The 16,388-nt window shown below is 36.3% G+C and overlaps 2 protein-coding genes and 1 long non-coding RNA gene across 5 annotated transcripts; all 3 read right to left on the reverse strand.

Moving 5' to 3' along the window:
• Positions 1-2,835: 2,835 nt before the first annotated feature.
• Positions 2,836-3,883, reverse strand: LOC122606532. The gene is made up of 3 exons (XR_006324933.1): positions 3,792-3,883; positions 3,336-3,467; positions 2,836-3,187 (listed from the first exon to the last, which is right to left on the reverse strand). It is a non-coding gene; the product is annotated as an uncharacterized LOC122606532 (long non-coding RNA).
• Positions 3,884-5,827: 1,944 nt separating this feature from the next.
• Positions 5,828-8,136, reverse strand: LOC122607734. Of its 2 annotated transcripts, XM_043780762.1 has the most exons (3): positions 7,958-8,136; positions 6,519-7,686; positions 5,828-6,407 (listed from the first exon to the last, which is right to left on the reverse strand). In XM_043780762.1, exons 2-3 carry the CDS (start codon positions 7,578-7,580, stop codon positions 6,066-6,068), a joined length of 1,404 nt encoding a protein of 467 aa, XP_043636697.1. In that variant the 5' UTR covers positions 7,581-7,686; positions 7,958-8,136; the 3' UTR covers positions 5,828-6,065. The 2 variants fall into 2 exon arrangements, with proteins under 2 accessions (XP_043636697.1, XP_043636696.1); XM_043780761.1 differs by lacking the exon at positions 7,958-8,136 and having other exon boundaries at positions 6,519-7,896.
• Positions 8,137-8,220: 84 nt separating this feature from the next.
• LOC122607735 (UBP1-associated protein 2A-like) lies at positions 8,221-13,220 on the reverse strand. 2 transcript variants are annotated; one of them, XR_006325083.1, is made up of 3 exons: positions 11,768-13,220; positions 10,065-10,530; positions 8,221-9,636 (listed from the first exon to the last, which is right to left on the reverse strand). XR_006325083.1 is itself a non-coding variant. In XM_043780764.1 (2 exons), exon 1 carries the CDS (start codon positions 13,103-13,105, stop codon positions 11,768-11,770), a length of 1,338 nt encoding a protein of 445 aa, XP_043636699.1. In that variant the 5' UTR covers positions 13,106-13,220; the 3' UTR covers positions 11,351-11,446. The 2 variants fall into 2 exon arrangements, 1 of the variants encoding a protein (XP_043636699.1); XM_043780764.1 differs by lacking the exons at positions 8,221-9,636; positions 10,065-10,530 and adding an exon at positions 11,351-11,446.
• Positions 13,221-16,388: the final 3,168 nt, after the last annotated feature.

Below are 16,388 nucleotides of genomic sequence, written 5' to 3' on the forward strand. Positions count from 1 at the left end.
TCTTAAGTTCAAAATAAATTATTTTATCAATAAAACCTGATTTGAAATCATTTTGTAGCCCAAAATAAGTTTTACTTGAATTTTAATCAAAACTAGACGAAACCGGAGATTTTAACCGAAAAGCGTACGAAACTGAAACGAGTAGAGGTTGAGCTCAACCTAATGGTTGAACTCGACCAACTAAAGCCCAAATATGTTATTTTAAAATCTTTTATTCATATGTTAGCCAATTGGACCAAAACTACACTTTTTGGAGAAAACTAGTCAAGTTTAAGAACCGATTAAGCGCGTATGGACACGAAAGGCCAAAGAAATCGATTATATGAGTAGGGAAGTGGTTGGAATCGACCATGACAGGTGTAGTTTGACCTGGACAAATGTCAAAATGATTCTTTTCTAAGTCTTAAAGTTCCGAGAGTTAAAACAAGTCATTTCTGGTCAAACTAGGAACCTTACGAGCCGTTTAAGCGACAAAAGTCAACAGAGGGTCAACCTAGACCACCAGAGGTCGAGCTTGACCAGGTAGAGGTCGAGCTAGACCTGCCTAGGTCGAGCTAGTCCTGGCCGGGGTCTGATTCATACGCGATTTAAGCAAAAACGAACGATTTTGACACGATTTTGTTAAAATAACGAGATCTAAGGCTAGCCAATTCATACCCATGAGTCTTGATTGAAAAAAAGTGTCACAAATCAGTACAAAAAGGGTGAAGTTCGACCGATTTCATACATCATGTGATCGACAATTGCACAACCTTAATCTTGGATACGGAATCGACTAGTTTTAGAGTCTTTTAGCCAAGTAAAGGATATCTTCAATTTTTGTAGTTGCACAAAATCCAAATTACATGAGTGCATAATGTATCAAATCAAAGCCTTAATCAAAGTTCAATTCGTTTCTTACACACAATTGTAACCGAAATTGCACAATCAACAATCAAAGACATGATTCGCTTAGCTTTTGATAAGAACCGAAAGAGTAAACATATATATACATATAAAAACGAATTGGAGAGATTAAGAACAGAACTTACACAAGTTTTTGATGAAGAAAATGATAATATTCACTTGTTTCTTGATCAAAGATTGAAGCCTTGATTGATTGAAAGCGTTTAGAACCGAAATCGAGAGAATGATTTAAGAGAGGATTTGAAAGACAAACTCTTTTCTCTTCTTGTCTATGAAATCTGGATTTTTGTGATGAAAAAGTTTTTTTCAAAGATAACCTTAGAGAGAAATCTTATGTGTGTAAAACCTTTTTGATGGAATGAAAGAACAAACTATATATAGGCATGAATATGGTGGAATTCAACCATGGTCGAACTCAACCAGGTCTAACTCGACCAAGTCGACCTCAACCAGGTCGAGCTCGACCCATATCTGTAAACTGGACTCTTTTACGAAATTGTGCCCGCTTGAATCGTAAAAAACGGAGTTACGGTTAAAAAGTTATGACCAAAACAAAATCAGTACGTTTTTCAGTTGCCGACTTGTTTAATTAATTACATATACCATTTTTTTTGTAGGAATGACACAATTTAAAGCATGGTAAATGATATCCATTGATTCGCTTAATGTTTTGAAAGTTCATTTTAACTTTATTTGGCATTTCTATGAGGCAACTAATCTTGCTCAATCATTTGCTCCAAGTCTTAGAAAGTTAAAGGCACTAGTACTCAATAAACATGTCTTGTCTTATTCATACCCTAATCCATATAGCCACACGTCTAAAGACTTAAATTGATAGTTAATGACCTTCTACAACCGGAAAAAGTATAGTCAGACGAACGCTCAGGTGACGGTTGTCACAGATACACAGATACGACTTTATACAAGAGCTTATAGATTTTTACTACTGTATAAGATTGTGTTATAAGCGTCAGCTTTACATAATGAAATGCATGTTTTCAGGTTGGTTCAGGTAAATCATCCTTATTGAATTCTATCCTTGTAGAAATGAAGCTTATGAAGGGAACTATATATTCAAGTAGGTCTATGGCATATGTCTTGCAAGTTTGATAATAAATTAATAACTTCACTAAATATGATTAGCTCATACTTGAATAAAAGTAATAGTTATATTGATTAAGCTCTTTACATCCACACTTTTGATTGTGTGTTTATGGAATTCTTGCATGAAAGGATGATTGTATTATTAGAATAAAAGCCATAGACAAAACAAAAAAATATTAAACTATATAAAAACATAAAAACTACCAAAATTTAAAAAACAAATTTTGACCATATATGACTCTTTTTATATTCATATTGTTATCATCTTTAATTCGTGTATTTTTAAACAACTATTATTATTTAACTTTGCTCAATCCTAATTTTGTTTATAAATCAAAATTTAATATTTAAATGATATATATTTTAAATAAATTTAATGTGTTATATTAGTGTATATATATAAACGCATCTTATTTGGGTTATTCAGGTTGACCCAAGTTATAAAATTTTCACCTGCAACCCAAACCGATTAAGCTTTGGGTTATTCGGGTTGACCCAAATGGCAATCCACAAACCAAATAACCCAACCCGTTTCATCCAAACTCATTCGGATTGGGTCGAGTTATTTGGGTTTGGTTATTTTCAACACCCCTAATCAGGAGCAATTAGACTTGCTGAAACATATTACTACAAGCAAACCTCAAATTAATTGCATACATAAATTTCACAAATCCCCCTGAAATCTCAACTAGAATAATCACCTGACATATTAATATTAATGAGGCTAGAAATGCACATCAAGCTATGTAACGATTCAAGTGGGAGTCCCACGTGTAATTTGATCATCATGTAATATATATGTCAGGAGCGATTTTAGTCCAAATAAATAAAAAGAGCAAATTAAATTAAAGAATGTTGATACAAAAGCATATATATGACAAAGATTCTGCCACAAAATAAAAAGTAACAAACAAAAGCATAAGCATAAGACAATTCAATTATCCTCAGGCAGACAATGATTGTTTTATTTTTTGGTCATCAGATTTGTTTATGGTGGGTGGGTGTCCACTGACGCTTCATCGCCCCCCGCATATAGTAGTGAACAATTATTATTATACAACAACAACAAAACTAATTTAATTAGAATTGTAGTAGAGCCGTATGTAGAGGAGGAATGAATGGAATAGGCTGCTCGATCACCTATGATATGTGGAGATGGCTAGCTAGGCACACGAGTCTGCAATCAAATTCAAATATTCATAATAAACAATTAGAATCAGCCATCAGGCAATACATACATACATACATACATAAACGAAAAAAAGAGAAACAATTAATTAGCTAGAATTAGAAAAGATAGGGGGAGCTAGGCTAATTAATTTAACTGTTGACGTGGCCGGGGTTAGATCTGAAAACCGATTCAAAGCCATATCTTTAAGTTCCTCGATCGGAGTAATCCATGATCGAACAACCCCATGGAATATCATCCATTCCTTTCTCCTTAATTGCTCCTCTTCCTGTACGTGTAGTTACCATCAATCAATCAATTTGTTGTTGTTAACTACGCTAGAAATTTAAACTATTTAATTACATATCATTAAATAAATAATAATCATGTCTTCCTCCATTACAGATATATGATGATATATATTTGTTTTGCTAGAAAAATTAATTAGTTATACCTACCTCTAATATTATAAGTATCTGACAACAACAACAATTTGAAATTTTTTGAAACAAAAAACACAATTCATGGGGGAATCTATATATACCGGACGCCACAATTACTATTATTATTATTATTATTATTATTACTATTAAAAATATAAAAATATATATACCTCTAATCTAATTAACAACATGTACAACAACATTGGAGAGAAAATACGACTTGGTGAAAGATGGTGAAAGGGGGAATCCTGGCGGAGAATGAATATACTTTCACAGAGTTTGTTTTTGAAATAAAAAGCAAAAGAATGAAAGCAAATTTATACGACAATTTTATATTACAAGTCCTTCACCTTTTATGAAAACACAAATATAACCTTTGGTTATTCCAATATTTTTTATTTGTAACTAGCATTTCAACCCCGACATTAACCGGAAATTAGAACGATACATAAAACGTAAAACAAGGTGCTATACAAACAATAAATACGAATATAAACAACTATTTAATAATAATGCTCATTTAGTTGTAGCCGAGGGGAATGTAAGCAGGTAGTTTCAGGCAATCTATATGAGGTTGACTATGCTGGGGACAATCGTTAACGATGAGTGTCTTTCCGCGACTTCGTATCAGCAGTACCTAGAGAAGTATGGGAGGAGCTTTAGATACGAGCAGTGCTTCAAGTAGCTAGCTTATCATGGTCGCTTTTTAAGTGTTTTGAAATATGAAGTGTGTTTAAGTATTTTAAATAGCTTTAAAGTATTGTAATGTAACGATGAGTCTCGGGCATTTTCACCACAACTTTTGTAATACAAGTCAGCCCAGTTTCATTGTTTTTTCAAATAGTACACGGCACTATCAGTTTGTTCAAGTGCAATTTCAATCCTGCTCTGCAAATAAGTGAGATACTTGCATTCTAGATTGAAACAATTACGTTATGGTGCCAGTAATTGAAATATTTGTTGATGGCACCACTCCTTCTTTGTAGTTAGTTTCTGCATAAGGGCCTTAAGGTCGTCTCGAAACAGTATGTCGTATTGGATATCAGCCATGATAATGTCCTTCACATTATCAACAAACATTCTAGGCAGCCTCAGTTTTTCATGATAGCATAAAATTACACGAGCTTATTATGTGATATTATACTTAATTTCAGGGAAGGGTTAATCTTGTATGGAACGTGAAAAGGTTATCGAGGGCTTGTTAGCGGTTCCCTATTCGGTGTGGAAATATGAACAATCTCCACGCTACCAAGCTATTAAGGTGATGTTATGCATAAGTGAGGATGGTATCTCGTGTGTGAATCTGAGGCCAAAGGGTCTGTTATTTATAGGCACCAAGGGGAGTGGTCCTTGGCGTGTGACGTTTTCATGGCAGGAAGCCGTTATTCGGTGTGTCGTGTTGCTTAACAAACTTTGTCTCTGTGGCTCAAAGGTCCCAGTACGATCTTGCAGTGTACAATCATAAACGTCATCGCTCTGGGACCAACGCTTCCAGATTAAGGCATTGTTCCGATGCTATAATGATAGCCGTAACCCTAAGCCGGAGGGTGTACGTCATCAGAGAGGGATTTGACGAGGAAGCCATTACGTATATGATTTATGAAGTTACGTGTAGATATGAGATTGATCTTACAATGGGGATATTTATACTGTAAGTTTAAAAGTAGACGCTCCTCTATAATTATACATTCAGTCCTTGAAACAGTCAAAATTTTAAAATATTTACACAAATAGTCCCTAAAACGCCCAAAACTTGTGAATTATTTATAGAGATATCCTGAAATGGTAATTTCACCCCTATAAGTTGAATGCATCTCCAGCTTACACTACCATTTTCAAAATCATCTCCAATCTTACACTACCACAAAAAGAGAAAATTGTATTGCAATGGAAGAAGTCAAGGGGTCAGTCCATCCCTAGGAGCCCTGCCATGGATGATCTAGACTTTAAACAAGCCTAGGACCGGGCAGCTGTGGACTACCTTCAGGCGGCTTTTGAACTGTTACTTGAACTTAAAGGTGTCCTGAGATAGGAAGAATGTAGGACCAAACTGGTGTTTGACAAGCCGAGCCAAGAACCTGGATCAGGCTTTGCCCATCTTTATCCATAGGTAATCTTTGGTTCCCCCACAATAATAGAGTTATATGTCTGCCTCCTAAATTATGTTCAAGTGGCAGAGCAAACAGAGTAAAAGAAGGAAAGCAAATTAGGAAAGTATGATTACAATAAATTAATGGGAAATGGAATTGTTTTAAGATAAAAGAATTCTACAGTGAAAAGGAAAACCATAAACACTATGGGATGGTTTGGCAAAATGAGGCATCCTCTTTAACCTATGGCTAGTTTTAGAAATTTACAAAGGAAATCTCTTTTCACTGATGGACCTCTTCAAGGGTATGCAGAACTTTCTTCAATCTCAACCCATGTAGATCCTTTTCGCAATATCAGTATAACCTTGCTGAACGACGTCTTGAGCTTGGTGGGTTATGACACCATGGAGCTGCTTTCATGGCTGTAGAATAAGACTTCATATTTTCTTTTCTCGAGTCAGAGAAGTTGGGGACAAAGCGTGTTGCAAGAACACTTTCAAGGTTGACCGTCTGTTTACAACCACCAGGGACTAATTTGGTGGATGATTTTGGTATTGGTGCAGCTGTCGTGGTCCAAGGAGTTGATATAGACAAATTCTTGATTAGTAATGGCTTCTCACCTCGAGCAATCCCAGAGACACCATTATCAAAAGGCACTATCCGTGAAAATACAGATGTATCCTCATCATATTTAAACTGTGCAAAGTAAAAGTCCATTTCTTTTTCAGTAAGTTACGAAACACAACACCAAATAACAACTGTCTTAAGTTATAGTTAAGAATGTATCACAAACTGAAATGACAGTACCTGCTCATTCTTCGTAAGTAATCTAAGTCTCTCTGCACGGTGATAGGTAACAGATACAGAATCCTGTTTATCTGCAAGCAATGAAAGTTGGGCTAGACTACAAGCATGGATTTCAGGATAGCTTCCTAGCTTCTCTGCTCTATTAGAGTCCCATAATTCCATTAGTCTTGAATCTCTTTTCTTTATGTAACTATCGAACAACTTTCCTCTTGTATTATTAGAAAGTCCATTCCTATGATCCTCGTCATCTACCATTGTACCCAAAAGCGGTGTTCCATAAACCATATCCTGCTTGGAAACCAGGAGGGTTGGCATGGGATTTGCAGCCAGCATTCTACATGGTAAACGTGTTGCCTGGTGTTCATGAATACGAAGCTTATGCTCTCGAAAAAGCTTCTCGAGTTCATCTGCTTTCATTTTAAGGTTGTGATTAAGTTCTTGATTTCCCTTAGATTGCTCTTTGATCTCCATTCTTTTGAGACTAAAATCACCTAATCCCTTTTTAAAACCTGATGAGTCTTTTAGCACAACTTCTCCAATTCCTGAGTTAGCCCGCACCTTTGTTGTCAACCGAACTTCTTCACTATCACAAGTACGAGTATCATTTTGATTTTTCTGGACGGCTATGCCAATAGACATAGATATATCGATCATGACACAGTTTGAATCAGTACTTATGTCACCGGCGCCACTGCATCTTCTCAGGACTTCTGATGGTACAGCTGAATGTGAATATTTAATGTCGAATGACTGCCTACAAACCTTGGTCTTGTTATCAGCAGGGGAGCCAATCTGCTTCTGTTTGCTCTCAAAAAGCTTAATCTGGTCTTGTACACCAAGCTGTCTGGCTGATGACTGTGCCAATGGCTTGTCAACCTCCTCTTCTCTTTTTTCCTTTCCTTTCTCGTTCTCAAATTTTGTGGGACTTGACTTGCAAGTAGCAAGACTGCAAGAGGTGGGAGAAGAAGAAAGCGACTTTGGATGCAGAGAAACGTTGGGATCTAGAGCGGCTGATGAAGGTTGTTTAGTGATGGTGGTAGGTGTGGCATCGTCACTGTACATGTAGGGTTTGTAAGCGCCTCGATCTTTGATGCCGGACTTCCATGATGAGGAGTTGAACAACTCAGGTCGTCCGTTGCGGGGTGATATGTATTTGCCGTCCGATTGGCTGCATGAAAAATGTGTTACAAGTTGAAGCAGCTTCAAGCTGAAAGTTTCAATAAATGATGTACAAGTCATTATTATAGCATCATTGGCCACAGATTTGTGAACTCGGGGAAACGGAACAGATAGTAGAATTTCCTCCAAGCTGGCTACTTATTTGGGATATCTTATCAGTATACATCTAAATTAATTATATTCGTTTCTTGTTTTGACATATACACAAAAAAGTTCTCTTCAAGTGTCAGCTGCTGCTAATTAAAGAAGTGTATGCGTACCAAGATATGTTGTATGGCTTAGTCAAGCAAACCAGAATATAAGACAAATGGCATTCCTTAATTCCAATGGCCGGCCTCTTGGCTCCAACAAACTCTTATTATTATTATCTTAAACACTCAAAAAGGTACGTGGTGCAATCTCAAAGAGAGCGGTTAATCAATCTTCAGATGGTAATGGTGGAATCTTAGAGAGAGCGGGTAATCAATCTAAAGCACATCTGACTATCCGGGTCAAAAAAAAAAAAAAAACTCATCTTCCCCTATTAACCTAACCATTGCAGATGGTGGTGCTTATCTCATTTTATTAAAGTGCAATAAGCTGCAAGCACCTGAAAAATTGTAAATCCCAAACCACCTTCAAAGGTGGAATCGCTAGATAGTAGCTCACTGATTACACAATATAGTTGATACACTAAAACTCTAACTTGTAACATTACATGGTACTTCTTATGCCCAAATGTCCGGGTCAGCTTCAGTCTATTGTGGTCTTCGTCCATATGTTGGTCTGAACATGTAGTGTATCTTTGTCAATTTGTTGGTCTCAACAAAAATGAGGCATTATCATCTGCACGCAAAACGGCAGGTCCTCAACTGCCACCTTTCCATTGCTTTCAGATCAACCCCACCAACAAGATTAAATATGGTCGGCCATCGAGTCTCAAGTGCAGACATCTGGTTGGTCTCGGAAGAAACGCCCGCCGACACCAACATTTAGCCGAACTCCCAGCTATTCCCCCTTGTTCTAGCTTAACATGTTTCTCAGTATCTTCACCGCCTAGGTGCTTTATAGCTATTAAGCTTCCCTGCCACTTTAATCAACCTTATCCTTTGATGATTAAATGAATTAATCCTTCAAGTTTAGTGTTTGACTATTGCTGCTAGTCAAAAGTAGAAATCCTGGCGCTGGCTGTAATTTAAATTTACTAATGAGTAAGGTAGATAGATATCAAATGTGCTTGACGCATTATTTTTGTTAATTATGTTTGTTTTGAGCCCACTTCACTAAATCTGTGGAAAAGAGTTGACCCGTTTGTTTTAATGCAGTTCAATTAGAAAGTGTCGTAATCATTGTCCAAGCATCTATTTAATGCAAAACCATTATATTGCTCTACTTTAAAAGAGTTTAGCTCCATGGAGACTATAAAATTGGATAAATATCGTGACATGGTCATATATAGGGCTACTGAATCCCCTCCCCATATATAGACATTTTGATGCAATTGGCCTGTAGATTCCCAAGCCATTTCTGAAGGGGTATTGAAGTCACAATTTGAAGCTACAAGACATCAATTGATCAATATATTAAATAACCAAACCAATTCTACCATACAGTAACAGGAAAACATCATACACTCGTTGAAATGTAAAACATTAACATATTTAGCCATTCATTTAAGTTATACTATGTTGTTTCTAGTAGGCAGGCAAGTCTTTTTTGACTTATTTATAAGTTGTTAACCACCATGCCACCATGGAGGTGGTTCTCAGGTAACCCAGCAAAGGCAAGGTGTTTTTGACTCAGATGTAGGCGGCCTAACTTGGTATCCCATGAACGACTAAATGTTTTCAAACCTTTCCCTGGCCACCTCCAAGATTATACCTAGCGAAGATTCGAACCTAACTTTGTACAAAGATATCCAAGTTGTTAACCACTCGGCCACCTCGGAGGTTAGCAAAACCTATAGACATATGTAACATGTTTCTATCATATAGACATATGTGAGAGTCAAACAAAACCTGACTCGTACTAAAATACCTACTTTGACGCATCACCCATCCCGCCAATCTTGCCATTTTAACCCCATTCAACAAAAGATACCAAAGCACCTCATGTGTAAAATCCAGATTCTATTTTTAATTCATTTCATAACAAGTACTTTCCAAAATCCCTAGTAGGACAAAAGTGCGGAAAAAAATCCCCAACATTTCTGGTACATGATTAAATCCAATCTACTCTAATCCATACTCAAAGATGAGTTGATATTAAAAGACAGGAAGTCTGTCTTATTTTGAACAATGTTATAACTGTATAAATATCTAAACTCGAAGATAACCCAAGTCATGTTAAGGAGATTACCTCCATATAACTGAAAAAAGTTCCAATTACCTGAAGCAGCCACTATGTTGGATGATTCAAGAGTGGCCAAATCAACCAAACAAACATCTGCCCAATAGATAATAAGCCAGCAAAACAATAAAATCTTATAAAAGGCTTCTGTAGTCGCCAACAAAAGTAAAGGTGATCCACTCACATAGTAAGAATAAAAAAATTCACAAGGTTTTAAAGAAGTGCGTCAAACATTTTAAAATACCAGTCATGGGTTTTATCATAGAAAGGCCAACCAGCAACTCAAAGTTTGTTTGGAAACATTGAACTAGAATACTACAAAGTTTTTAAAATAGACCCTAAAACCAAGTAGAAAAGAAAATTACAAAGATTTTATTCTCCTAGGCAAATCAAGACTTTTTTTTTTTTGCTACATATGTAAAAGACTGCATTTGCATGACTGGCTGGAACTTCAGAAGAATCAGCAGAGTCCAAAACAAAAAGATTGATGCATCTATGGTTGAATCTGCACAATGAATTGTAAAAATCATAAAATCTTGATTTCAAAGATAAGATATGTCCAGCAGAAGAAAGCTTTGTCAAACGAAAAAAAAAAAAAAAGAAAAGAAATTTGAACTTATGATAGACGTACCCAAATGTGTATAGAAACACAAGTAACAATGTTCACGAAGAACAAAGACAAAAGATAATAGTGGTCGGTGCAATTAGAATATTGCAGGTCAAGGAACAAAATGGTAATATTATACAAATATGTAACATAACCTATACCACATGCATATACCTACACCTAGACATGGCACCTGTCAAAATTCAAAAATAGAAGAGAATTATAATCTTCTGGTTCCTTTTGATAAGTAACACATTTATTTTCTGGAATTACATTAGGAAAAAATCCCAAAACATGAAACTGTGAGACACATAGTGTTCATATAAATCACTATAACTGTTCAAATAAATCACTATATATAAAGATCTATAAACTGTGGGCTTTATTTCTATGGGGACAATGCTAAGTGTTCAAATAAATCACTATAACTGTGAGACACATAGTGATTTATTTGAACACTGGCATTTTCCCCATATAAATAAAGCCCACCACTGATGATCCACAAAGAATATGAAAAATCCTTCCCCACAAAACTAGAAACAGGAGCAATTTGCATAATCGTTCTAAAATAACTTTATAGTCCTCTTCACAAATATGACACATAAGAAACTCACATAAACAAGTCCGAAGAGACATTAAATTTTTTATGTTACGTGAAATAAAAACCTTACACGAACTTTTAAGATTTTCAGAATTCATCAAAAAAATTGATCCTGGAAATATAACATAACAATAGCTAGAAAGATCTAAGAAATCTAAAATTGTCTTCAAATATGCATGCATTTCAGAATTCCTTCATCAAAGAAATTTGATCCTGAAAATATAAGATAACAATAGGTAGAAAGATCTAAGAAATCTAAAGTTGTCTTCAAATATGCATGCAGTCAAAAGTCCCATATACATATAGTTATTATGTCATAAAAAGCCACATACTATTTGACAATTTGTATATGACCTTAGTTTTCAAATTATCCTATTTCCTTTCATTCAAAGTGTTTCATGTAGATTGTTCATTTGCATAATAATCTATAGGTCACCTAATCTAACCTAGTGGCCAAATGCTCACATTAGACAAACAGCATACACAGTCCGCAAGCATACAGATACATTAAAACATAAAGCACGAATTACTCACTTATCGACCCTGACCCATGTAAGATCCACCACCCTGTTGAGACCTATTTCCTCCTTGTGGGTTGCCATACCCCCCTTGCTGGTAACCACCGCCCTGATATCCAGAAGGCGGCATCCCCTGCGGGTTTCCAAGCCCACCAAATAGATTCCCAAGTCCTAATCCACCTCCCTGATTAAGCAACGCACTCAACGCCTGTCCCAAAACAGGAGTCAATGCAGGCGGAGGAACAACACCTGGATTAAACCCAACAGGCGGTCCAGACGGGGCCATCAAATGCCCCTGTCCGTGTCCATGCCCATGTCCAAACTTAGGCTTTTTCGCCACATGATGACCGTGTCCACTACCAAACTGTCCCTGACTCTGTCCAAACACTTTACCCGGCTTAGGCCCATCAACCGCTTTCACAACATTCAACGTATACCCTTCAAAAACCTTTTTCGGCTCTTCCAACGCCTTCTTAGCACTCTCCACATTCCTATAAACAAACAACGCAAACCCTTTCGGCTTCCCAGTCTGCTTATCCAATCCCAACGGTCCTTCCTCAATTTCCCCAAACTTGGAAAAAAACTCAGTCAGCTTCCCAGGATCAATCTCTGCAGCCACATTACTCACAAATATCTTCCGCTGCGTATACTCACTAACTTTCTCACCGCCCTGTGCAGCAGCTGCGGCAGCACTAGCAGGAGGAACCGGTCCAGCAGAGGCCAACTGACAACTAGTAACCCTGTTCCCAATCTTCTTCTGCGGTTGCTTTAACGCCTTTCGGGCCCCAATTCGATGCTTAAACAATATAAAACCATACCCTTTAGACTTCCCAGATGCCTTATCAACAACCGCTTTACAATCCTCAATCTCACCGTACTTGGAATACTCGCTAATTAAGGTTTCAGTAGTCGTATCCCAACCCAAACCGTGCACGAATATTTTCCGATGAGCCGGATCGGCGTCTGCCACGTTTTCCACACTTGGAATTAAATCAGGATGTTTAGATACAGCTTCTTTCATCAGTACAACTAACTGTTGCTTTGAAAAAGGTTCTAGAAGCTTCTCAACTGGCTCCTCATCCTCGCCTTCGTCTTCCGCGGCACCGTTGTTGTTGCTTTCAGATTTGACCTTTTCGGTCTCTTCAACGCCGTCGTTTTCGTCCTCTTCTTCTTCCTCCTCTTCTTCTTCTTCCTCTTCTTCTTCAACGTCGTCGTTTTGGTGTTCTTCTTCTGGTTGTTCTTCAACGGGGGGATTTTCATCCATGGGTTCGTCTTGTTGCTGTGGATCTTGGGTTGGAACGGCGTCGTTTTGGTGTTCTTGTTGGGAAGCACGAGACTTTCGAGTTTTGGCCATGGCGGATGAATGAATTTTTTTAGGGTTAGGGTTTGTGGATGAAATAAAGAAGTGCAGTATTTGTTATGTTATTGGGATGTAATGTTAAAGGGGTTTTTTTCCTATTGAAATTGTGGTGGGGGTGTATTCCTTTATTTATAGCTGATTTATTTTTTTATTTTTATTTTTTCTAAAGATAACGAGGGCGGGATCTAAAATGACAACGAGCCCAACTAATAAATCCATTTCCAGATATTTTAATTTTATTCGATTATTTATTACTCCTCCTCCTCCTCTTAAAAATACTCAAATGTGTTCCAATTTGACTCAACTTACTATTATACAAACTCAATGCTCATTTATTATACAATTACACTCATCTTTTTTGATCCATACACTGAAATATAAGTAAATACACTATTATGCCCCAGTTCACCCAATGCTTGACCCTTAAACACCCACATGGCCACACCCACCACAAGCATACACGCACCACCAATGTCATCCCTTTACAAGTCGTCCAATTTTGTTCATTATTTTCCCCGAAGGTTGTTATTCCAAGAGTGGAACATGTCCCCTGATGGGTTTGGATGAGTAATGTTTATGATTTACAGTAATAAATTAAGATCAAAAAGAGAAAAAAAAAACATTTTCTCCAGTTTAAGACTTTCAACAATGATTCAGAACACAAAATAAATTTAGATCTGTAAATTGATTAGTTAGTAAGAGTTAATTTTGAAATAAAATTTTTTGATTTAGTATTGTATCAAGATGATCAATGGGTTAGCAGTGAAACCCGATGCGGATGTTTAGGGTTATTTAGTTGGAGCTTGTAGAATTCATGAGAGCATTGTGTTGGGTGAGTGAGTAGATGAACATCTTTTCAGGTTAATGCAGGTTACCACATATTGCTTTTCGTTTTGTATATCGTAATAATTGAGGCCGATGTGCACATTGGTGGTTAGGGTGTTATAGTTTATTAGGGTTTGAAATCAATTTAGACGAAGAAAACAATATATTAAAATGATATTAGGGGTAGTATTGTCTTTAAAAATTAGTTAATGGTATGGATAAAAAAGTTCCGTGGAAAAATCACCTCCCTTTTCTAAATGCTCGTCTATCTTTTCTAAAAATTATAAATGTTTTTAAAAGTCTTAAATTTGATAACTTATTTGAAAGTTTAAAGTCCTAACTTAAATAATCTCATTACTAAAACTAATTTTAGTAACGTGTTTCATATGGAGGTCATTGGCCCATTCTCCTTAATAACATGATGAGTATATTTGACAAATGTAACTGTAGCGGGTAGCTGTAAATTTAGAGCGGTAAGTTGTAGCTTTTAACTAGTATTTGACCTGTGGTATTTCGGTTTTCGGTCCTCCACTGGTATACCGGTATAGATTTTTGTCTAAAATTTTGGTACCAAGATTTTCGATGAAATTTACCGAAATCTCACCGAAATCGGTCAAATTTCAATCCAAATTTCGGTAGTATACCAGTTTTTCAGATTTTTGTTTTTAATAAATTATTTTTCCAAACTTAGGAATGGCAATGGGTCGGGTTCGGGCGCGGGTACTACCATACCCCAACCCAAACTCGATAAGAAAAATACGACCCGAACCTAACCCGATACCCATCGGGTACCTTATCTGGTACCCCATCGGGGATAAAATATTCCCCAAACCCGGCCCGATACCCGATCCCCATTAATAAACCCAACCCGATATTAACCTACTTGTCTTCTATAAGATTAGTAAAAAAAACAAACCTACAATTCTTTAAAGTTCCCGAAAATTTCATATGAAGATAATCCATCAATATTTTGTATTTTGGCAAAGCAATTATATAAAGTATAAACCATGACGGCATGATACATCACCTATTACTAAAAACAGAGTCCAAATGTCTGAACTTTTATGCGAAGCAGAAAGTCTATAAAAAAAAACCTGAATATAAAGAAGCAAAGAAATATAGTTACAGATAAACCATATATTAGAAAAAGGGATCGGAAGGAAGTTTTTATAGAGAAATGTGTTTCACATATTTTTTCCCATCAAGTAGATATAAAATATAATAATAATTCTACTATGTATGTATATTATCGGGTTCGGGTCGGGGTGATCATGCCCCATTCCCTACCCCAAAACCCAAAAAAAACCCCGATAGTTTCCCCGAAAACCCGACCCGTGACCCGATAAGCTTGCCCCGCCCCGCCCCAAAATTTTTGGGTATCGGGTTTCCCCGTCGGGTTCGGATTTTTTTACCATCCCTATCCAAACTAAAAAACAACATAAAAAACACTAAAATTTTCAAATATTGACACTTTTAAGCTTAACTTTGATATTTAGATTCAGTATTTACTTAATATAATTGTTATTTGTGAGTGTAATAGCAATCTTTTTGTTATATATATAACTATACATAATATTTTTCATAATATTAAGATTACCGAAATACTACTGGTATAACCGATACTTCAAATACCAGTCCTTGGCCGAACACCGAAATTTCGGTCCTTTAACTACTTAGGTTTTTTAAGCCAAACTGTTAGCTAAATCTTTTATTTTCAATAGGTGTTTGGTATCATAGTTGTAGTTGCAACTTTAAGAAGTATTTGTGTAATTTTAAAAACTAAAAGCTTCATCCAAACTAAAAGCTCCTGAAATAGCGTTTCATTTTGAAGCTTTTTATTTTAAATAAAATCTAAAGTTAGCAGCATCCATACAAAGCTTTTAACGTTATATGAGCTTTTAATTTGAAACAAAAAACTAAAGCTCCTCAAAAGCTTTTGAAAAATTTGTAACAAACAAAGCCCATATGTAATTAGTTTTTGTAACCATGTAATAGAAGGTCGGACTAGCCCTAGTAGCTCGTTCAGGTCACTCCTTAAAAATTAGACGACCTTTCAAATGAGCCTAGCTAACAAAAACTTTTTTTTTTGGTTCTTTCGTTTAACTACACAAGTTGAATAACTCGGCTCGAGCTCCACTCGAGTTGGAAACATTTAATCTCGAACTTGGTTTAAACGAGCTCCTATACTCAATCAACTAACGAATAACTTGGAACAACACCTTCCATTTCTCTTTATTGTGTCGCAGATGTGCAATTGTTATCTTTTCAATGTCTTCTCGGATCTCATCAATGTACCTTATACGTTCCATTTCATTTTCATTACCAGTAAGCATTCCCATCTTTAAGTTGCATTCGGGCTAATTTGCTTCCGATGACCTCCATAACTTGTTTCTTTAGTTTCTCTTTAGGTATATTATTCTTGTTAAAAATTCTTAGCATTCCCTTTATTCCA

The sequence above is a fragment of the Erigeron canadensis genome, chromosome 7, assembly GCF_010389155.1.
Source record: "Erigeron canadensis isolate Cc75 chromosome 7, C_canadensis_v1, whole genome shotgun sequence".
In the NCBI taxonomy this organism is placed as follows: domain Eukaryota; kingdom Viridiplantae; phylum Streptophyta; class Magnoliopsida; order Asterales; family Asteraceae; genus Erigeron; species Erigeron canadensis.